At 35.3% G+C, this 23982-nt stretch overlaps 1 protein-coding gene across 1 annotated transcript in view; it reads right to left on the reverse strand.

The window, feature by feature from the left end:
- Positions 1–627: 627 nt before the first annotated feature.
- LOC117344153 (zonadhesin-like) overlaps positions 628–23982 on the reverse strand; it is a 37490-nt gene continuing 14135 nt past the window's right edge. Inside the window, 39 exon segments of the mRNA XM_033906806.1 lie at positions 628–930; positions 1109–1213; positions 1319–1420; positions 1705–1806; positions 1960–2061; positions 2242–2343; positions 2776–2877; positions 3075–3176; positions 4668–4769; positions 5395–5496; positions 5917–6018; positions 6923–7024; positions 7210–7311; positions 8507–8608; positions 8902–9003; positions 9247–9348; positions 9587–9688; positions 9917–10018; positions 10165–10233; positions 10236–10259; positions 10718–10819; positions 12029–12130; positions 12415–12516; positions 12765–12866; positions 13093–13194; positions 13336–13437; positions 13881–13982; positions 14241–14355; positions 14496–14728; positions 15931–16032; positions 16593–16694; positions 17730–17831; positions 18188–18289; positions 18405–18506; positions 22414–22515; positions 22764–22865; positions 23092–23193; positions 23335–23436; positions 23880–23981. Coding sequence (XP_033762697.1) covers positions 713–930; positions 1109–1213; positions 1319–1420; positions 1705–1806; positions 1960–2061; positions 2242–2343; positions 2776–2877; positions 3075–3176; positions 4668–4769; positions 5395–5496; positions 5917–6018; positions 6923–7024; positions 7210–7311; positions 8507–8608; positions 8902–9003; positions 9247–9348; positions 9587–9688; positions 9917–10018; positions 10165–10233; positions 10236–10259; positions 10718–10819; positions 12029–12130; positions 12415–12516; positions 12765–12866; positions 13093–13194; positions 13336–13437; positions 13881–13982; positions 14241–14355; positions 14496–14728; positions 15931–16032; positions 16593–16694; positions 17730–17831; positions 18188–18289; positions 18405–18506; positions 22414–22515; positions 22764–22865; positions 23092–23193; positions 23335–23436; positions 23880–23981 — 4130 coding nt within the window. The 3' untranslated portion in view covers positions 628–712.

The raw sequence follows: 23982 nt of genomic DNA on the forward strand, positions 1-23982 counted from the left end.
GTATCACCGAATTGATGTTACCTAGGTGTGACATTGACTGCAACCAGGAATGACATCCCCGTTATGGAGAAGTCTTGGAGTGTTCATTCATGATATTCCGGGACTTGTGTAACGTGTAGTGTCTCTTAAACATTCGCAGATGCTATGGTTAATGAGACCGTTCTCAGAAAACTGTAATTGTACGGTTGTAGTAATTTATAAACATCGAGCTTATGCCAGATAGTTACTTATGAATTTCATGGCTTAATATACTTGTTTGCTTTTGTGTACAATGTATATAGTGTTAGTGTTACTTTTTGAGATAATTAAATTCTTTAATTAAACTTTGACTTTCTCACTTCAATTTGTGATTCTCTCACCCTTGTATCCCCTATTGCCACTGACGAGTCCTAGATAGCCGACACGCGTATAAAATACAGTTCTATCTCTGTCTGAAGTCATATCTAAGGTGCTTTTTACATGTGCCTTTTGTAGCTGATTTTCAGTTACTTGTCAGTATTTGAAATTCATAAAGGTGTTTTCTTCCGAAATTGCATTAAAATCGATAGAATTGTGGTATACGATATTCAAAATTATCTTCAAATACCGCTAATGTACTCATGATTCCACAAAAATAATAAAGCAACATTTATTATGCTTGCTAAAATATTTTATTAACTAAACTTATGTCATAAAATCAGGTAGGTAAGGCGATCGGCTCAATAACATATCATCAGTTTAGTAATGTCCTTGTGGGGGTACGTAACCACCACTTCCGTGGCTTCCGTGACTTCCGCCCATTCCACCACTTCCTCCACTGTGTCCGGCCATTACATACACATCCGACACTTCCGTATGGGTTTCCGGTGTATCCAGTGTCACATACACATTTGTTGACGCTGTGGTCACAGTGGGAGTGTGAGTAGGATCCACATCGTCCGTCACATGGAACTGTAATCAACAATACATATATTGGGTTTACCACGGAATCAGACCCATTCCTAATAAATAAATTGATAATTTTCGTTTTATCTTTGGATTGATTGCAGCTTATGATAACACAATAAAGGTCTATTAACAGGAAGTGATTACAATTTTAAAATGCGTAAAATTCTTTATGAAGACTTACTTCCGCATTTCTTTGTGGGGTCTCCTAAAAGTCCTGGGTTACATTTACATGTATTTGAGGAGTGGTCACAGTAGGCATTGAAAACACAAGCTCCGTCACAAGGCACTGTTGGATGACGAAAACACATGTAGAATCATTATGCCAGTGAGATTTTTTTTGATGTTAAGAACAAAAGTAATCATTTTCTACTTCATTGCTGTATATACTTACGGGAGCATACTCCATGATAAAGACGGTATCCTGAGTTACAGACACACTGGTTGGTTCCTTTGTTGCAGTAGGCGTATGGTCCACATGGTCCTCCACATGGCACTGTAACAAATAATGTAGTCAATCATATTATACCAAAAAATTTTTGGGACCTCGGAAATGTTTAATTTTTTCAGCAATGTATATAATACTCGAAGATTAAAAGTTAAAAAGTAGACCAAGTTCTGAAAACCCTTCAGTGATTTTTTATATTGGCATCAAATGAATCCTTGATTAAGATTACTTAACAATCAGGAGTTATTTTATGTGATGAAAAGAAGGTCCACTGAGAATAACCCCTCCAATCAGCTATAATTGGGCACATTATCAATAAACTGTTTACTCACGAGTACAAGATCCATGGTACAAGAAATATCCTGAGTTACAAACACATTGGTTAGTGCCCTTGTCACAATAGGAGTTTGGCCCACAGGGTCCTCCGCATGGCACTACAATGTCATATGAATATGGAAAAAGCCGGGTTTAAAAAACATTGATTAAGAAACCATAACTTAGTCTATCAAATTGTATTATTCAAATGTCATTTCAATACCATATAGATTTTAATTCATGATTTGAGCCTATTTTGTAGGTATACTTACAGACACATGATCCGTGGTATTGGAAGTATCCAGTGTTACAGACACATTGGTTGCTGCCTCTATCGCAATGTGAGTTGGAACGACATGGTCCTCCACATGGTACTACATTTTTTCAAAGGAAGAAAAGTGTTTTATTAGGCAAACAAATAATCACCAATTGTTATAAACATTTATCATCTCGCATATCGCGAGTGCTTTGTAAAATGTATAATATATAGATGAGACTGCAAATGTCCGAATGTTTTATTTGATATTGAAAGGTTAATGTTTCCTTATACGTACAACTACACGATCCGTGGTACAGAACGTATCCGGTGTTACAGACACATTGGTTACTGTTCTTGTCACAATAAGAGTTTGGTCCACAGTGTCCTCCACATGGCACTGAAATTTGCGAAAATTGTACTCACAAAATAGCTGGTATACTCAGTTTTCCGTGAAACATATTTGATATTTTAAAAAGAACATTCAACACAAACCTTGACGAATTTTGGAGACGTAAGTTTAGTCTCTCCAAACATTAACAGCAAAGTGTATGGGTAGGTTCAATTATTGATATGATGACAATGACTACCAAAATAGCATATGGTAGCTTAATACAGCCGATCTTAACTTACAGGTAAACATATAACCGCATACATAATAAACCATGATGATTAAAAAACCAATATTCTTTTCGTTTCCATTGATGCCATCTATCAGTTAAATCTATTTGAATTCCATATGCTTAAAATCTTAAAGACAGTGTTGGAGTTCGGGCAGCTAATAGGTTTGTTTTGAGAATTTCTGACATGATCACGTGAGTTGTTTACTTACAGACACATGATCCGTGATAGACAAAGTATCCTGTGTTACAGACACATTTGTTACTGACTCTGTCACAACGTGAGTTGGGTCCACATGGTCCTCCACATGGCACTATAACACAAATAACCTCGATCAACAAAAGATTTTCTATTTGCATACAAAACAATGTATACATTATAAATTTAATAGATACATTTAAACAGTTCGAAGATTTGTTGATATCTGTGAGAGTTTTTGTTGATTATGTGAAGTTTTGTTTGCAATTGAAACTTGGAACTAGATAAGTAAGGTTTTCTTTTATTACGTACATGTACAGACTCCGTGGTACAGGTAGTATCCAGTGTTACATACACATCTCTGTGAAGCCATATCACACCGGGCATTTGGTCCACATGGGCCACCACATGGTTCTGGAAGTAGACAATTAGTAATATACATATGTGTTTATTTAATACTGTTTTCTATTCGATTTTCTTTCATTTCAAGAAAAGATTTAACAACCGTGGATACTTCTATATTTTTTATTGTCGACATTTAAATGAATTATTTTCGTTATTTATAAAGATTATAACATAATTTATAATATCGTGGTTCTGTTAGGATATTGTCCAAGTTGTCTAAGTTAAAGAGGCTTATAACTCTATGCTTAATTTATCAATATTGTATTAAGTGTAAAAGGAAGGGTTACGTACCATCATCATTGGTGATTGAAACTCGGGTAATTTCTGGATTTCCGATGCTTACGATGCTGGATTGACCTTGTACCGACAAACGTACAGAGAATGTTTCGGTTTGCTCGTATATCTGTAAATATACAAAAATGAACTTGTGATAAGCATCATCCCAGCATTTGAATAAAGCTTCACTTATGGAAATATAATATCAACCAAGTAATCCTTTCCTAACATATTCTATTCGTTATTAATGAATAAGCATTGCCATTATTTTCTTAATTTTAACTTTATGATTTACCTTGTCGTTTACAATTCCAATAGAAAATGTGGTTGATGTCTGACCACTTCCGAAAGAAATAGTTCCATGGTTTTGGCTGTAGTCGCTATCGAAAGAAGCAGATATATCTTGTGTTGACCAGGACACCGTCACAGAGTTACTGGTTTCACCGGTTCTTGATACCTCAATTGATACAGTTCCAGCACTTTCACTGACTGTGTAGCTTGGTAGGACAAACTGAACGACACTTGGGCCTTTTATTAAAACAAAACGCTGTTATTAATTGATGTCAATGGAGCGCCATTGTTTGACAATTCACTTATATATACTTATTACATTATGACGCATTATCAGAACGCAGGGGATTAGAAATGATGGCGCTAGTTTTTGTTAACATAAATTATTGAAGTATTCATCTTGTTTTTGAAAGCTTTTCACAATACCATCCTTGGTTTATTATTTTTGTACCACTGGCCATTTCATCAAAAGGACAACTTTTGATATACATTTCCTCACTATCCAATATGTCAGCTATTAGATGGGATTAATATTGACTGTCTAGTTATTTGTGTTATTTGACCAAGTGAAAATTGTTATGCAATGTAATTCGGCTTTGCCAAAACTGCCAAGCTGGCGCCCCTTCTGTCATCTTACTGTAGCGAGGAGGAAAACTACCAAAAATAGCCAAACCAACACGACCAATCGACTACAACAATTTACAGAACAGAGGTATTACAGCCTTTTCGGAACAAAGGTAAGATAAGAACAGCCTTTATAGAACAAAGGTACGAGAGCAATAGTCTTTACAGAACAAAGGTACAACAACAATAGTCTTTACAGAACAAAGGTACGAAAACAATAGTCTTTTCAGAACAAAAGTACGAGAACATTAACTTCTGACTCGTATGTATTCGCAATTAATATATATATTGGTCACAGAATTTACTTACGAATACAGGATGATTGTACAAGGAAGTATCCTGAGTTACAGACGCATTGGTTTCGGACTCTGTCGCAATGAGAGTTAGGTCTGCATTTTCCTCCGCAAGGCACTGCAGATTTATGTTAAATACAGGTAAAGGTTGACTGATTGCAAATGATATGTATACATAAAACACTGTCAACAGAACAATGTAGCACATGATAGATCAACTTCAACTTTCCCACAGAAATACATTGAACGTCGATTAAATGGGGGAAGAATTATTAAGTTGATTATTATCACATATAATGCGGTAAATTTCATGTAAGTAGAGGATTACATACAGTTTATGTAAGCCCGTTTGGCAAGCTTAAAAGGAACATTTATGTAGAATATTTCACATCAGTAGTACAATGTTTGAATTTAAATACTCTTTATTTCCTTTATTAAATAGATAAATTAGTAGACAAATGAGAGTAAAGCTCAGGATAGGAATGTTTTTTTATCAAACGATTCCTGCAATGTATTTATCCAGCAGAAATATTGGCCAGCGATAAAAGGTGATAATCATATATCAATTTATCTGATTAAATCATGTTTAAAACAAAGTAGCACGATATTCTTTCTTTTTATGTAGAATCATGGTCCCTTTTTTAAGATCATGCAATGGCATGAAATATGAACTCTGATTCGATGAACAGGAAATTGAGAATTGATATGCACCGCTAAGAAGTGTGAGGCTAATGTCTACTCACAGACACATGATCCGTGGTAGACGAAGTACCCGGTGTTACAGACACACTTGTTACTGACTCTGTCGCAATGTGAGTTGGGTGCACATGGTCCACCACATGGTCCTGTACAATAAATGATTACCGTGATTAAATACTGATCTTTTGCCGATTTCAAGCAATTTAAACATAAACATGTTCTACATAATGTTTAATCAAATGATTCCATAAGTTTCATACTTTTCAATATCGGATTTCAAAAGAACGTCAAGTATTTGAATATATTCTGGACCGTATCATTACGTAGAAAAATCAAAACATGACAAAGGCAAGTAATGGCAAGCGACGGAAACTTATCTCCGCCAGCAGTGGCCACGTCCTGCAATTTCAATCTACACAAAAGATACATAACCTTTCATTACACATCAAGAGCTAAAAATAGAGAAACCAAAATCATTATACAACTTTCGTACTTCTACGATTCAGATTCACAGATGGAAAAGTTAGAGGTACATACTGTCATCCCAACATTGAATTGTAACTTACGAGTACAAGTTCCATGGTACACAAAGTATCCTGTGTTACAGACACATTCGTTGGATGAACGGTCACAGCGAGCGTTAGGTCCACAAGGTCCTCCACAAGGCACTACAGATCAATATTATGTATATCTCATGTAAGTAGCCATTCATTTTACATAGCTGAACATGGAACTGTATATCTTTGATTAGGAATATAGTTAATTATCATACATGACATATTTAAATGGGTAATTATTTAGAATCCAAAGTCATGTGATATTGTGAGTATAGCATTATATACCAATAACAGAAATATTAACGGATACAATTCCAGTGTAGTAAGGCAAGTATTAATGAATCTACATCTATCATCACTGATGCCAAATTGATATTACGAAATATATCGACATTTAAGTTTTTTTTATATTTAAATAATTTTGGATCTTATCCCACGAGCATAGCTGATATTGTAGAGGAGACAGACTTAAGTTAAATACTATCATAAAGACAATAATTATGTGCGTATTGAGAGCAAGCGCAATCGTTCGCACAAATTATCAGCTGAAAGAGACTAAAGAATGTTGTTATTTGATTGTAATTGGTGTCAGCGGGGTAATGGGTCGCAGGAAGAAGATTAGAAATAATATACGACCCGAGCGAAAATTGAATTCACAAAAATAGCTAGTATACTCAATTACGCGTTTTTATTTTATATTTTAAAGATCAGAAATCTTGATAAGCTGTGAAGACGTAAGTTTAGTCTATTCACCAGTAAAACCTATGGGTCGGATCAATTATTAATATGCTGATAATGGCAGCTTGAAATATCTTATGTTAACTACCAGGTTGTCATATAACCGCATGCATATTAAAACGCGATGTTTTAAAACGCTATTTTCTTCGTTTCCATTGATGCCATCTATCAATGAATTATATATTTATTAATTCCTGAAGACAGTGTTTGAGTTCGGGAAGCCGATTGGTTGTTGCGAGAATATGAGATATGATCACGTGTGTTTTTGTTTACTTACAGACACAGGATCCGTGATAGACAAAGTATCCTGTGTTACAGACACATTTGTTACTGATTCTGTCGCAACGTGAGTTGGGTCCACATGGTCCGCCGCATGGCACTATAACACAATTTACCTCTCTTACTATAGGATTTCATATTTACATATAAAAACAAAAAATTCCAAAATCAATAACATTTACATCAATTTTTCAAGGAATCGTCGATGTTTATCTTATTTTGATTTGTTTTTGTAAGAAATTGAAACAGGGAGGAATAAGAAACGTGAAATTGTTTATTACGTACATGTACAGGTTCCATGGTAAATGAAGTATCCAGTGTTACATACACATCTCTGTGAACTCAAATCACAGCGGGCGTTTGGTCCACATGGACCACCACATGGTTCTGTAGGGGTAGTAGGGAAATAAGATAATATATCAGTTTCTCCTAAGATACTATCCTGCAAAAATTCAATGATTCAAATAACTCATAACGGTTTCTTCCTAATTTCCTATACAATTTAACTTTTTAAATGTTCCCTCTTCTTGAGCTATGCTTTACTCTATACTTTATGAGTCAAAATGGTTTTATTTCAGCAAAAAGCAGATTTTTCAGTTGTTATTATGAAATTGTTTCAACATTTTGGAATTTACGTACGGTCATCATTGGTGATGGTTACTGTAGTTGTTCCCGGACTTCCGACGCTGACAATAGTTGATTGAGATGATTGTACGCTCAAGGTTACAGAGAATGTCTCAGATTGTTCATACACCTGTTCAATTACAAAACAAGCAAACGTTTGTAGTGCGATTTCGATTTGACAGTTTTCATTGTGGGGATACTGGGCGTCTGCATATAGAATAGAAAACCACGCGTTACAATTTCAAATATTCCACAAATACAAATTGAATGTATTTTGCTAAAAATACACATGTTAATAATCACTAGTTACCAAAACGAAAATCACCGATTTCCTTAATAACCAGACATGATGAAACTTACCCCGTCATTGACAATTCCAATAGAGAATGTACTGGTTGTCTGACCACTTGTGAATGTAAATGATCCCTGGTTTTGCTGATAGTCACTTCCGAAAGAAGCAGATATGTCTTGGGCTGACCAGGACACTGTCACCGAGCTACTGGTTCCACCGGTTCTGGATACCACAATTGATACAGTTCCAGCACTTTCACTGACTGTGTAGCTTGGTCGGACAAACTGTACTGTGCTTGGTCCTGGCGAAAGATATACACATTTAATTCAAATCCTACAGATGTTTGTTTGTAACAATGAACAGGGACGAATGAAATTGTAGCAAATGATAAATATTTGTGTAAATTTTTACTAATCAAGAGTAGACGCTCTGACATTATTTATATATTTCCTCAAATCATCAAACTTTCACATATGCCAAAAATGTCATTATTTTTGGATCACTTACCAATATCTACGGGTATACTGACTCGTCATTCTATCAAACTCCAATTATTTAAGCACGATTTTGGTGGAGATAAATTTCATTAGTTTTAGGTTCAATAATTGTATTTTTCCTATCATGTTATATATATTGTGTCATGAAGCAGGAGGCTGATATACGTACGGGTACATGCTCGTTCGAAAAGAACGTATCCTGAGTTACAGACGCACTGGTTTCTAGATTTGTCACAGTAGGCGTTACGTCCACATGGTCCACCACAGGGCACTGTAGAATATTTAAATATCATTATAATAATTTTAAAAAAATCAAACATGTATTTTGTAAGTATTGAAGAGGTAAAGGAGAACGAACATTATTTAATTAGCATAGGGCAATTTACCTAAATAATATTTAAACGGATGATCATAATCTTCATAGAACATTAACATACTTTAAGATGTTAAAATAATATATAATTATATAAATGTAAGGTGATGCCTTTACTCCATATAGAATATAGGTGAATTAAATATTGGTTGATTGGAGAAGGCAATGACCAAAGATATCTGTATACTCACAGACACATGATCCGTGGTAGACAAGGTATCCGGGGTTACAAACACACTTGTTACTGACTCTGTCGCAACGTGAGTTGGGTCCACATGGTCCTCCGCATGGCACTGTGGAAATGAAAGTAAAACAGATAAAAACAAGATACTTTCAAAACAACATTTTTTTCAGAAATCATATTTACCATTTAACTGCATTTTTGTATCAAGGATAAGACTTTCTTATTTTGAATGACATCAAAAGGCAAATGTTAGATTGTATTTTTTAGAAATACTGGCAGCTGCCATGTAAGTGGTTAAATTTCCATTTCAACAATTTTCATGTGCAGTTGTTTTCGTCCTGTGTGTACTTACAGACACATGATCCGTGGTATACAAAGTATCCGGTGTTACAAACACACTTGTTACTGACTCTGTCGCAACGTGAGTTGGGTCCACATGGTCCTCCGCATGGCACTGCGACAAAAAAAAGATATTTTAAAAATTAACAACAATGTACTTCAAGAATCATATTCACCAGTTTTTCTTTTTCTTTTTGTATCGAGGATAAATACAACCAAAATCAGGCAAATGTTTGTAACTTCACAACTTTCGCCATTTGCCATATCGCCATAATTAGATATTATTAGTAATTCGTTAAATGTTCATTTTGATAATATGCCTGTGCAGTTGTAATCGTCCTGTGCGTACTTACAGACACATGATCCGTGGTAGACAAAGTATCCGGTGTTACAGACACACTTGTTACTGACTCTGTCGCAACGTGAGTTGGGTCCACATGGTCCTCCGCAAGGCACTGGATATTAAGGTAGAAGATATGACAAGATAAGTACTTTGAAATTGAGAACAATGCATGCAGGAATTATATTCAACATAATATTATTGTTCTACCAGATATATATCATTGAGCAGGATATCATTATAACACACCAATAAACATTGGCAGTAGCCATGTAACTAAAGAGGTGCAAGTTCAATTTCGAGATAGTTCATTTGTAGTTGTACGCATCCTGTATGTACTTACAGACACATGATCCGCCATATACAACGTATCCGGTGTTACAGACACACTTGTTACTGACTCGGTCGCAACGGGAGTTTGGTCCACATGGTCCGCCGCATGGCACTGTAAGTAAGATAATGTCACAGCATAAAGTTGTCTTTCACGTCAATTCATTTTCCTTGTAATGTAAAAATGACTACTTGTTTTAATATGATATGTCTAGCGAAGACAACAGTGTTATATATACACCTCAGCGTTGATGTACTTACAGACACATGATCCGTGATATACAAAGTATCCAGTGTTACAGACACACTTGTTACTGACTCTGTCGCAACGGGTCCACATGGTCCGCCGCATGGCACTACAAGGAAATAATTCGTTTTACTTTTGGTTGTATCAATTCAACTTTGCATGATTTTTCTGCAAAACTTACTTTACAAATTTGCGAGATGAATTAACATACTTTTGTTAAATATCATTCTTTCAACACACAGATGTTCATTTCCAAGAAAATGTAACCAGTTTAGAAGAAATATGTATTGCAGTTATGCAACCGTGGAGATATTAAAATCAAAGAATAAATTGCGTATGAACGAAAAAAAAAATGGATGCCTGTATCTCTACAAGATCACAAATTACAAACGTCAAATTGATCTTATCATCACAAGACCTCCAGTATTTAAAAGTAGATGGTAGAAACAAAGGAACCAGATGTTGATGTTTGGATTGCGTTCAAGTTTTACATTCACTATTCATTATCTGACATCAGTGAGTTCATAAATGGGAACGATTACAAAAAAATCCGTTTTCATTACGTACATGTACAGGTTCCCTGGTAAAGGAAGTATCCAGTGTTACATACACATCTCTGTGAAGTCAAATCACAGCGGGCGTTTGGTCCACATGGGCCACCACATGGTTCTGTAGAGGAAGTAGGGAAATAAGATATTATATTATTTTCTCGTAAGATACTATCCAGCAAACCTTCAATGATTCAAAAAGTCATTACGGCGTCTTCATAATCTACTATACAATTTATTTTGTTTTCAATGTTCTTTTTTCTTGATCTTTGGTTTACTTTGTACTATATGAGTCAAAATGATTTTATTTTAGCAAAAAGGAAATTTATAAACTGTTATTCAGAAACCGTACCAATGTACGAGACATTATTGTAATTTACGTACGATCATCATTGGTGATGGTTACTGTAGTTGTTCCCGGACTTCCGACGCTGACAATAGTTGATTGAGATGATTGTACGCTCAAGGTTACAGAGAATGTCTCAGATTGTTCATAAACCTGTTCAATTACAAAACAAGCAAATGTTTTTATTGCGATTTCGATTGGACAGTTTTCATTGTGGGGATACTGGGCTTTTGCATATAGAATAGAAAACCACGCATTACAATTTCAAATATTCCATAAATACAAATTGAATATATTTTGCTAAAAATACACATGTGAATAATCACTAGTTTGTAACTAAAACGAAAATCACCAAATTCCTTAATAACCACACATAATGAAACTTACCCCGTCATTAACAATTCCAATAGAGAATGTACTGGTTGTCTGACCACTTGTGAATGTAAATGATCCCTGGTTTTGCTGATAGTCACTTCCGAAAGAAGCAGATATGTCTTGGGTTGACCAGGACACTGTCACCGAGCTACTGGTTCCACCGGTTCTGGATACCACAATTGATACAGTTCCAGCACTTTCACTGACTGTGTAGCTTGGTCGGACAAACTGTACTGTGCTTGGTCCTGGCGAAAGATATACACATTTAATTCGAATCCTACAGATGTTTGATTTGTTACAGTTAACAGGAACGATTAAAGTTGAAGCAAATGATAAACAGTTGTGTTGAATAAGCAATAGCAGACGCTCCGACATTATTTACATATTTCCTCAAATTATCAAATATTCACATATGCCAACAATGTCATTATTTTGGGATATCTTACTGATATCTACGGGATTACTGACTCGTCATTCTTAAAAACTCCAAATATTTAAGCATATTTTTGGTGGAGGTGAATTCAATTAACTTTGGGTACAAGAATTGTATTTGTCCTATCATGTCCTAAACGCATATTGTGTCATGAAGCATGAATATGATATACGTACGGGTACAGGCTCGTTCGAAAAGAACATATCCCGAGTTACAGACGCACTGGTTTCTGGATTTATCACAATAGGCGTTACGTCCACATTGTCCTCCACATGGCACTGTAGAAGATTTGATTGTAATTATAATAATTCAAGAGAAAAAGGATAACGAACATTATTTGAGCAGCATAGGGGAATTTACCTAATTACTTTTTAAACGGATGATCATAATCTTCATTGAACATTCACATTCTCCAAAATGATCCAAAGAACATATACCTATAATTGTAAGGTGATGCTTTAACTCAATACATAATACAGTTTAGTTAAATATTGGTTGATTTGAGAAGGCAATGGTCAAATGATAAAGTTATGAGGATTCTTGAAGGTATCTGTATACTCACAGACACATGATCCGTGGTAGACAAAGTATCCTGTGTTACAAACACACTTGTTACTGACTCTGTCGCAACGTGAGTTGGGTCCACATGGTCCTCCGCATGGCACTGTGGAAATGGCATTAAAACAGATGAAAACAATAGCTTTTTCAAAACAACAACAATGCAATTCAGGAATCATATTTACCATTGTACTGCTATTTTATATCAAGGATAAGGCTTTCTAATTTTGAACGACATACATAAGCAATTGTTAGATTGTAACTTTTATAGATATCGGCAGTTGCCATGTAATTGGCTAAATTTCAATTTCGACAATCTTCATATGCAGTTGTTTTCGTCTTGTATGTACTTACAGACACATGATCCGTGGTAGACAAAGTATCCGGTGTTACAGACACATTTGTTACTGACTCTGTCGCAACGTGAGTTGGGTCCACATGGTCCTCCGCATGGCACTGTGACAAAGAAGAAGATATTTCAAAATTAATAACAATGTACTTCAAGAATCGTGTTCACCATTTTCTCTCTTTTTTTGTATCGAGGATAAATATAACCAAAATCAGGCAAATGTTTTTAACTTAAAGTTCGCCATATCGCCACAATTAGATATTATTTGTAATTCGTTAAATGTTCACTTTAACAATATGCATGTGCAGTTGTAATCGTCCTGTGTGTACTTACAGACACATGATCCGTGATATACAAAGTATCCTGTGTTACAGACACACTTGTTACTGACTCTGTCGCAACGTGAGTTGGGTCCACATGGTCCTCCGCAAGGCACTGTAAGTTAGATAAATTAGTAGAAACAAATATTTTTCACATTATTTTGTCCCTATTAAAATAAAAAGGTTCTCGATCTCATAAAAAGTATCTAACTATGCAAAAGTGTAATATGTAAACGTCGGCGTCTTATATACGTACAGACACATGATCCGTGGTAGACAAAGTATCCGGTATTACAGACACATTTGTTACTGACTCTGTCGCAGCGTGAGTTGGGTCCACATGGTCCTCCGCATGGTACTACAAAGAAATGTAAAGATGTATGTGCAGATAGTATCCATTTCTTGTACAATTTTAATTGTCATTACTTTTCTAGAAAACCAATGTAACAAAAGGTGGGATACAGTAATTGTGTTTTATTGAAGAAATTATTATTTCATCTCACAGATTTTCTTTTTCTAGAATATGCAACAAGCTCAAGAAAAAAGTAAATATTAAAAGCAAGGAAATTAGGTTTAAGGGATAACATTTATGTCGGCATCTCTACAAAAACATAGATAATCAAATATAAAATCGGCCCTATTATACAAAATATTCAAGACTTTCATGATTTAAGAGTATATGGTAGAAAACAAAGAAAACAAATCGTGGATATTTGGATCGCGTACCAGTTTATATTTACTGTTCATAACCGAATTAATAAAAGGGGCGGATAAAAAAAGCATTCCGTTTTCATTACGTACATGTACAGGTTCCGTGGTAAAGGAAGTATCCAGTGTTACATACACATCTTTGTGAAGCCATATCACAGCGGGCGTTTGGTCCACATGGGCCACCACATGGTTCTGTAGGGGTAGACGGAAAATAGAATAATAGATTTGTTTCACGTTTGATAATGTACTGCAAACTTGGCTATTTAATGATTCAAATTCAATGCGGAGTCTTAGCAATCCAAATTATGTGCCGATCACATCAAGGGATAACTGTATAATTTAAACAATCTTTTCTTGATCTATTATTTTCTTTGTACGTCAAAACGATATCATTTTGGTAAAGAGAAAATTAATAAACCGTTGTACGAGACATTATTGTAATTTACGTACGATCATCATTCGTGATGGTGACTGTAGCAGTTCTAGGGCTTCCGACGCTGACAATGGTTGATTGAGAAGATTGTACGCTCAGGGTTACAGAGAATGTCTCTGATTGTTCATGCACCTGTTCAAATTATAAAAAAAAAAAAACCCATTGATATTCGACAATTTTCATTAGGAAATATATGTGCAAACATACAAATTTTGGCTTATGTAAACAAAACATCACCGATTTCCTTAATAACCACACATAATGCAATTTACCTTGTCGTTTACAATTCCAATGGAGAATGTACGGGTTGTCTGACCACTTGTGAATGTAAATGATCCCTGATTTTGCTTATAGTCACTTCCGAAAGAAGCAGATATATCTCGGGTTGACCAGGACACCGTCACTGAGCTACTGGTTCCACCAGTTCTTGATACCTCAATTGATACAGTTCCAGAACTTTCACTGACTGAGATGCTTGATTGGACAAACTGTACTGTGCTTGGTCCTGGAGAAAGATTTACGCATTTTATCTACCTGATGAAGGTGTATAATATTTAACACTAAAACAGGGTCGATTTAAATTGTAGCAAATGATAAACAAAGTAATACATGTTTCAATGTTGACTAGTCCGTGGCAAATCTCGGAAAATATAATCATATTTCCACAATTTATCGAATATTCACAAAGGCCAACATGTGGTCAATCTTTTCAGAGCTCTTATTGATAATTTATTTATTACACTTGAGATTTTATATATCGCTAAATCAAAGTAACTCCGCCGTATTAAACCAGTTCACAAACTATAATCCGTGGTAATTTTTCTGAACTTGCTGGAGAGCATACAGTCCGAGTTGCCATTTCGACCCTGACGGCTTGAACACGACATTTCTTGCACTGCCGCACAATGGCCTGATTTAAAGCAGAGTAGAATGGAACACGACGGAGTCAAGTATCTTGTTCAAGAGACACATCCCTAGCGACTTTTCGGTCATGAAGACCTACATGCCGCTACTAACCACCGTGTCTCAAATATACCAGGGTTGATTGGTAAGTTGTGAGCCTCGTATCCAAGGTACCAAGGATATTTTTTTAAGTTGTACCATTCTATGACTATATAGAGTCATGTACCTAATGACTGGGCTCATTTGGTTAGCTTATGTCAACGAGGTAGCACTCTACAGTAATATAGAAAAGCGGCTTATGCAAAAATGAACAGAATTGGTTAGGATTGGGATAAACGAGTCTGTCATTGCCATGGCTGCCATTCACGATCATGGCTTTAAATTGACTGAGTATCCGCCTTATTCACCTGATCTGATCTCACTCCGTCATACTTTCATCGATTTCCAAAATTGAAAGCACTTATTTCAGGCACGAAAACCCTAACCCTTACATGCAGCGGAAGACTTTCAGAACAGCCAAGAAAAGGAGGCACTGAGGCCCTTAAACACCGCTGACAAAAGTATAGATACTGATGGGGATTATGTTGAAAATGATACATGTCCCACAAAATTCAAATCCATCAATTCGATGCTCAAAATTATCAATCAGCCCTTGTACTTCTATAATGAATAGTCATCCTGAAAGCCTTTAAATATTGAAACAAGTATGCCATAGGGGTAAGTCAATATAATTCTGGGTTAAAAATAGTATTTTTCTACCCTGTCCAATATTACATGAGAAGTTTGAATGAGTAATATACATACGAGTACATTGTCTCTGGAAAAGCACGTATCCTGAACTACAGACGCACTGGTTTCTGGATTTGTCACAGTAAGCGTTACGTCCACATGGTCCTCCGCATGGCACTGTAGACGAATTTTAGCGACTTATTATATGATTCTATTATCCACATGGCATAACATATTCAGTAACAATTCATCAAAAAATTTGGTGATCTACTTGTTGAACTTCACTGTTTTTCAAGAATATGACAGAAAATACACTCACGTAGTATACTTGACAGTTTAAACACGTTTTTAACACCATGAAGATGCATAATAAAGGTAAGTTATGATGTTGGCGTCATGCTAAGAAAGACAACATATACAGTGATGTTTTGATTTTCTGTGAACTTGCGTTTAAAGGTGGTTGCAAGCAAGGAGATTACTCAAAATGCTTCGGGAACAATCTTTTTCTGCAGACGGCGTTTTCAACAGCTCTCTAAACCAAAATCAAACAATTAAACCCAACGCAATCATGAAGTCTCCATTTAAAGAAAAATGATTATTCAAAGATTTCGAAACATTTTTATTATAGAACAGAACATATTTGAGACCCTTAAATGATCCGGATTGGATGGGACATTCTGGACTTACTTTTTAAAACTAGGTTTGATTTCTTACAAAATGGTTTTGTCTATACTCACAGACACATGATCCGTGGTAGACAAGGTATCCGGTGTTACAGACACACTTGTTACTGACTCTATCGCAACGCGAGTTGGGTCCACATGGTCCTCCGCATGGCACTGTAATGCAATTGTTTACCCAAAAATTTGATTGGCAAGAATATGATCAGGATGACGTTTAAGATGAAACACATTTTGCTTTGTCAGAATGAGAGCGTTCCGTAGAGAGAAAATTATGTTCCCATATTAACAGTATAGATTTTTAAAAATGTGCTTACTTTAGTTGACTGTTCTGAAATACTAGCGTAATTACGTAGGATATTCGTCGTTTTTTCTCCAAATTCATTTTCATTATTGCCTAATTAATTGGAATTTAAACATTAAATAAGATCAATCAAGAATGAGAATAGAACTTTTTTTTTTGCTATACTAAAAATACAGATGTAACATTTAACAATTAAAAAAATTATACCAGACTTAGCGATTTCATTATTTAACCGAAATTTTACAAATCTTGTTATTTATCATAATCGTTTAAACAGGTTTAGTTTTAATATTTATATTATTTTGCATAACTATGTAATCGGGACATTTTTCGTTTTTAGTTATGCGATTTGTTGCTTTATAGATAGATATCAACATTTTAAAGATTTAAAAACGCTTAAAGTTGGAAAATACTTACAGACACATGATCCGTGGTAGACAAAGTATCCTGTGTTACAGACACATTTGTTACTGACTCTATCGCAACGCGAGTTGGGTCCACATGGTCCTCCGCATGACACTACAACGTAATAGAAAGCGTGTAATAAATATAATCATGTTATAGTCGCTATACAAGAGGTCAAGTTCAACAGGTACGGTGCATGACCACTGTCTTCGAGGAAAACAGCATCACGGTGTCGTCACATAGATCTATGAAAAGATCATTATTATCTGCAGTGACGATGTCTCATTCATGAATAAAAAAATTGCCAATGTCCTGTTTGTCGGATCAATTTGAAGTTCTCTAACACTATATAAAATATCTCATTATTTCGTCCTCATTCGCAAAAGTAAAAAAATCAATGATTCCCCCTACACTTTCCACATTAGGTAAAATATGCAGGACTTTTCCCATGTGGTAATCATAGACTACCTTTTATATATACTTACAGACACATGATCCATGGTAATCAAAGTATCCTTTGTTGCATTCACATCTGTTTAAGTCCCTGTTACAGCGTGAGTTAGGACCGCATGGGCCTCCGCATGGTACTGCGCAATGGAATGTTTTTGACGAATGATGACGAATTGACAGAAATTAATATCTTTAAGATATCAAGTATTATACACAACATATGACGACTATTATGCGTTTGACCAAGATGTGTCGTGCTTTTTTTGCAGTTATTTTCGAAATCAAGAGCTTAGAAATCAAAAAGAAATGGTAGGGAAATTCAATTCGGACAAAAACGGATAAAAAGAATCGTATCATTTTGAAACCAATATAAATATGAGAACGGGGCCATCCCATCTTATTAAATAAAGCAATGAAAATTTAAGATGATAGAAATATATACTGATGTAATAAATGTTTACCGAAATCTGAAGTTACTTCTTTGAATACTTACAGACGCATGATCCATGGAATACCACGTATCCTGAGTTACAAACACATTTGTTGGATGAACGGTCACAACGTTCGTTGGGTCGGCATGGTCCTCCACATGGAACTGCAAAACATATATTTTAATTATTCCAAAATATGTTTACTTACAAAATAAACCATAATATTGGAGTCACAACGACAATACCGGAATCGCATTATTGGTATTGAATATTACTTACGACTGCACGATCCCTTGAATAAAATGTATCCGGTGAGACAAACACATTTGTTTGATGCGGCATCGCAGCGAGCATTTGATCCACATGGTCCTCCACATGGCACTAGGTAAACAAATAATATTGATGAAACTTAGCTGTTCACTGAACCGCAGAAAAAGATACTCAAATTACTGTCGGAAATTGAATATCCACACCACGCTGTTCTATCAATCACAAAAGCATTGGTGTCATCATTCCGCCGAAATAAACGGATGTTTGGAAATATGAAACATAACAAATACAATCACATAAGGTGTTGTCAAATCTGACAGTTTGAATTATCGTTTATTTTGAATGCAAGTCCGTTTTGGTGTGATATATGATAAAGTATGTTAGTGTGATGATACAAAAAATATCAGTCCTTAAACTTAAACTACGCGATTCAAATGATTCTCTCTTTTACGTGTTTTAAATCAAAATTAAATGATCATAGTCTATATTACATGTTTTGTACACAATTCAACTTACCTAGTCTGGTATGTAGGCATTAATACATATATTTTTATTCAAATCTTTACATAGCCTGCTTGATCGAACTTGTACAGGATAATTTAACTTTTTAGTTCCACATCTTTTTTTGACTAGGTCGAGTAGCTCAACCCTGCTTTATCCCTGTAAATTCTGGATTATTGTAAGAAATTGTAATGTTCTTAAAAGAGTCCTAATTGATTAAAACTACGTTTGTCATATTCCTGACAGTTTTTTAACGTCTCACTTGAGAGATTTATGTCGGACGAAGATTTGTTTTCAGAATTAAGTCTCTTTTTTACTGTTCATAACAAGACTAACTTGATTATCTGGATGATTTCTATTTAGGACATCAGTTCTATTTCACATGTGTATGCACTTTATATACCGTATTTGCTCTTACTTTGTAATTAATTTACTCTTGTTATACTTTATCAGATACATACATATATATAACATATGATCCGAAGATATAGATTTGAATTTCCTGTCGTAGTTTTACCGAGAGAAATATATATCACATTTATACGGTCTCTGATTTTATCATGTGTTATCAATTTTGTGATTAGACCTTTGGGTTTTAAAACTGAAATAAATAATGAATAACTCCGTAGATCACGATGACATTCTCATTATTGTTGGAAGCCAAGTTTAGAAGCAGTCTATAGCCTTACCTGTAGGTCATAATTATCTCTTATTGTTCTACCTTTCACACCTAGTATCACTTGGTCCACAGAATACCGTACCTTTAGTTGACCAGTGTACAACATGCTGTGTTGTTTGTATCATCGCTGACAATTAAGTCTAACTACCCTAGTTTACCTGTGTGATACTGTCTGGACCATTTGTACCCTATACATGTAGCCTGACCAGTGCATATTACATGGAACTGTTTTAAAGGTTTGACTATAGCACAGTAAAGGAAATATTGTTTATTTGACACGATCTTCATCTTCGTTTCCATCGTAATGCGTCGACTACTATACTAGGATCCGCCATTTTTTTTTATCACACTAAGATCGATGGACCATGTGACTTGACTTGTTTTTTGTGAGAGTGTTATTTTTTCTAAACAAAGATACAGAAAGTTGTATAACCATATATATTTAATTCTCACCTCCTTATTAAATTATTTGCTGTCGCTACTATGCTTTAGTTACGTTCGGTAAGTATATTTAACTAAATTTCGTTTCGATAAAAAATACACTCCGCAAAATTTTCTACCGAACGTTTATGAGACGGTCAGCGAGTGAAAATAGGTAAACGCAAATGCCACGGTAATGCTACGGTAAGTGGACGCAAACGCTACGGAAATGCTACGGAAATGGTACGGTAATGCTACGGAAGTGCTACGGAAATGGTACGGTAATGCTACGGTAGTGATACGGAAATGGTACGGAAGTGATACGGTAATGCTACGGAAATGCTACGGAAACGCTACGCTTAAATCGGAACTGCGAACGTACACGGGTCTGTACTTACCCTCTATGTTCTGCTTAAAAAAACTTCATTAAAATATTTTTGAGACTTTGCATAAAATATGGTTTCCAATTCATTTTGTAGAACTATTCTCTCAAGTTCAAGCCTTTGGATATTATGAAACACTTTTTTTCCATAATTTTCCCTTCCTTGGTACTATTGCCACTGTGAGATAGTTTATTGATTATTGAGGGGCGCGGTGGCCGAGTGGTTAAGATGTTCCGACACTTTATCACTAGCCCTCCACCTCTGGGTTGCTAGTTTGAAACCTACGTTTGGCAGTTGCCTGAAACTGACCGTAGGCTGGTGATTTTTCCCTGGTTACCACGGCTTTCCTCCACCTCCAAAATCCAGGCACATCCTTATATGGGACTTTGAACCAAATACACCAAGTTTATGAATATTATATATATATATAAGAAGTTTAGAAAAGTTTGAACAATTATGACATTTTTAAAACTTTGATGGTATGTCACTATTCATAGATTAGAATTCTGCATTTGTTCCTAAGCTGAACTTAGTTTGGTTTGTTTGCTGGTTTTATCACCACACATATGATTCAGTCATGCAGGATCATTTTGGTATCCTTGTAGTAGTTGGTGACTACCTCATTGAACAACACACTAGAGGCCTTGATTTTGACATATGATATGCATGACATTTCTTTATCTTTGATGGCATATGTCACTATTTATCGATTAGAATACTGCGAGTACATCTGTTACTAAGCCAAACTTAGGTTTGTTTGTTTGCTTGTTTTATCACCACCTGTATATGGTTCAGTCAGGATCATTTTGAGGCTGGGTCTCCTTGTAGTAGTTGGTGACTACCCCATTGAACAACACACAAGAGGCCCTGAACTTATGATTGGATAGATGCCTGCAGCCAATTGATGTCTCATACTCAATTAAAGTGTCATATTCCAGAAAACTGTAAACGTGTGAGAATTATTATTATATAGGACGTACCTGGTATATATTGTATAGGAGGTATATATTGGTACAAGAGGTGACTACCTCATTCAACAACACACAAGAGACCCTGAACTTATGTTTGAATAGATGCGAATTGATGTTTCATAATCAATTAAAGTGTCATATTCCAGAAAACTGTAGAATGTGTGAGAATTATTACACTGGTAACCCCAAAACCTTCAATTTCCTCGCGCCAGTATGAATTTTTAAACATAATTAAATGTCGCTTGAGTGAATTGAGTGCAAGTGAGTCAATTGAGTGCAAGTGAGGAAATTAAGTGCAAGTGAAGGAATTACTGCTAAAGGAAGGAAATTTATTTATTTTTATTCGTAGTTCGTGCTCAAACAGAGTTATCACCCCTCACTACACTTCATTCTTTCTGTGACACTCCTTTAGGTGTCACCCCACTAGTATCTGCAATATTAAGTTTGTCATAAGAAGACAAGTTTTAAACGCTATTTACTATCAAATTCAATTAAGGAATTGCAAGAAATACAAATCCCTTCATGTAGCAAATAAGCCACTGCAATATGAGATGGGATACTAAGTTTTTGTACCAAGGAAGTGACAGTACCGTCAAACTTTCTTTAATTCGTCACTAGAGTTACTAGACGTCACTGTACTTTGAAATAATGTTTTCAATATGTTCGATTCTTTTTCGAAAAGAACATATCCCGAGTTACAGGCACACTGGTTTCTGGATTTATCACAATAGGCGTTACGTCCACATGGTCCTCCACAGGGCACTGTAGAAGATTTGATTGTAATTATAATAATTCAAAAACACATATTTTTAAGTATTGAAAAGGATAACGAACATTATTTGATCAGCATAGGGGAATTTACTTAAATAATATTTAAACGGATGATCATAATCTTCATAGAACATTTACATTCTCCAAGATGTTACAAAGACTATATACTTATAATTGTAAGGTGATGCTTTAACTCAATATAGAATATAGGTTAGTTAAATATTGGTTGATTTGAGAAGGCAATGGTCAAATGATAAAGTTATGAGGATTCTTGAAGGTATCTGTATACTCACAGACACATGATCCGTGGTAGACAAAGTATCCTGTGTTACAAACACACTTGTTACTGACTCTGTCGCAACGTGAGTTGGGTCCACATGGTCCTCCGCATGGCACTGTGGAAATGGCATTAAAACAGATGAAAACAATAGCTTTTTCAAAACAACAACAATGCAATTCAGGAATCATATTTACCATTGTACTGCTATTTTATATCAAGGATAAGGCCTTCTAATTTTAAACGACATACATAAGCAATTGTTAGATTGTAACTTTTATAGATATCGGCAGTTGCCATGTAATTGGCTAAATTTCTATTTCGACAATCTTCATATGCAGTTGTTTTCGTCTATTGTGTACTTACAGACACATGATCCGTGATACACAAAGTATCCGGTGTTACAGACACATTTGTTACTGACTCTGTCGCAACGTGAGTTGGGTCCACATGGTCCTCCGCATGGCACTGTGACAAAGAAGAAGATATTTCAAAATTAATAACAATGTACTTGAAGAATCGTGTTCACCATTTTCTCTCTTTTTTTGTATCGAGGATAAATATAACCAAAATCAGGCAAATGTTTTTAACTTAAAGTTCGCCATATCGCCACAATTAGATATTATTTGTAATTCGTCAAATGTTCACTTTAACAATATGCATGTGCAGTTGTAATCGTCCTGTGTGTACTTACAGACACATGATCCATGGTATACAAAGTATCCTGTGTTACAGACACACTTGTTACTGACTCTGTCGCAACGTGAGTTGGGTCCACATGGTCCTCCACATGGCACTGTAAGTTAGATAAATTAGTAGAAACAAATATTTTTCACATTATTTTGTCCCTATTAAAATAAAAAGGTTCTCGATCTCATAAAAAGTATCTAACTATGCAAAAGTGTAATATGTAAACGTCGGCGTCTTATATACGTACAGACACATGATCCGTGGTAGACAAAGTATCCGGTATTACAGACACATTTGTTACTGACTCTGTCGCAGCGTGAGTTGGGTCCACATGGTCCTCCGCATGGTACTACAAAGAAATGTAAAGATGTATGTACAGATAGTATCCATTTCTTGTACAATTTTAATTGTCATTACTTTTCTAGAAAACCAATGTAACAAAAGGTGGGATACAGTAATTGTGTTTTATTGAAGAAATTATTATTTCATCTCACAGATTTTCTTTTTCTAGAATATGCAACAAGCTCAAGAAAAAAGTAAATATTAAAAGCAAGGAAATTAGGTTTAAGGGATAACATTTATGTCGGCATCTCTACAAAAACATAGATAATCAAATATAAAATCGGCCCTATTATACAAAATATTCAAGACTTTCATGATTTAAGAGTATATGGTAGAAAACAAAGAAAACAAATCGTGGATATTTGGATCGCGTACCAGTTTATATTTACTGTTCATAACCGAATTAATAAAAGGGGCGGATAAAAAAAGCATTCCGTTTTCATTACGTACATGTACAGGTTCCGTGGTAAAGGAAGTATCCAGTGTTACATACACATCTTTGTGAAGCCATATCACAGCGGGCGTTTGGTCCACATGGGCCACCACATGGTTC

This window comes from Pecten maximus, chromosome 15, assembly GCF_902652985.1.
Source record: "Pecten maximus chromosome 15, xPecMax1.1, whole genome shotgun sequence".
NCBI classification, from domain to species: Eukaryota; Metazoa; Mollusca; class Bivalvia; order Pectinida; family Pectinidae; genus Pecten; species Pecten maximus.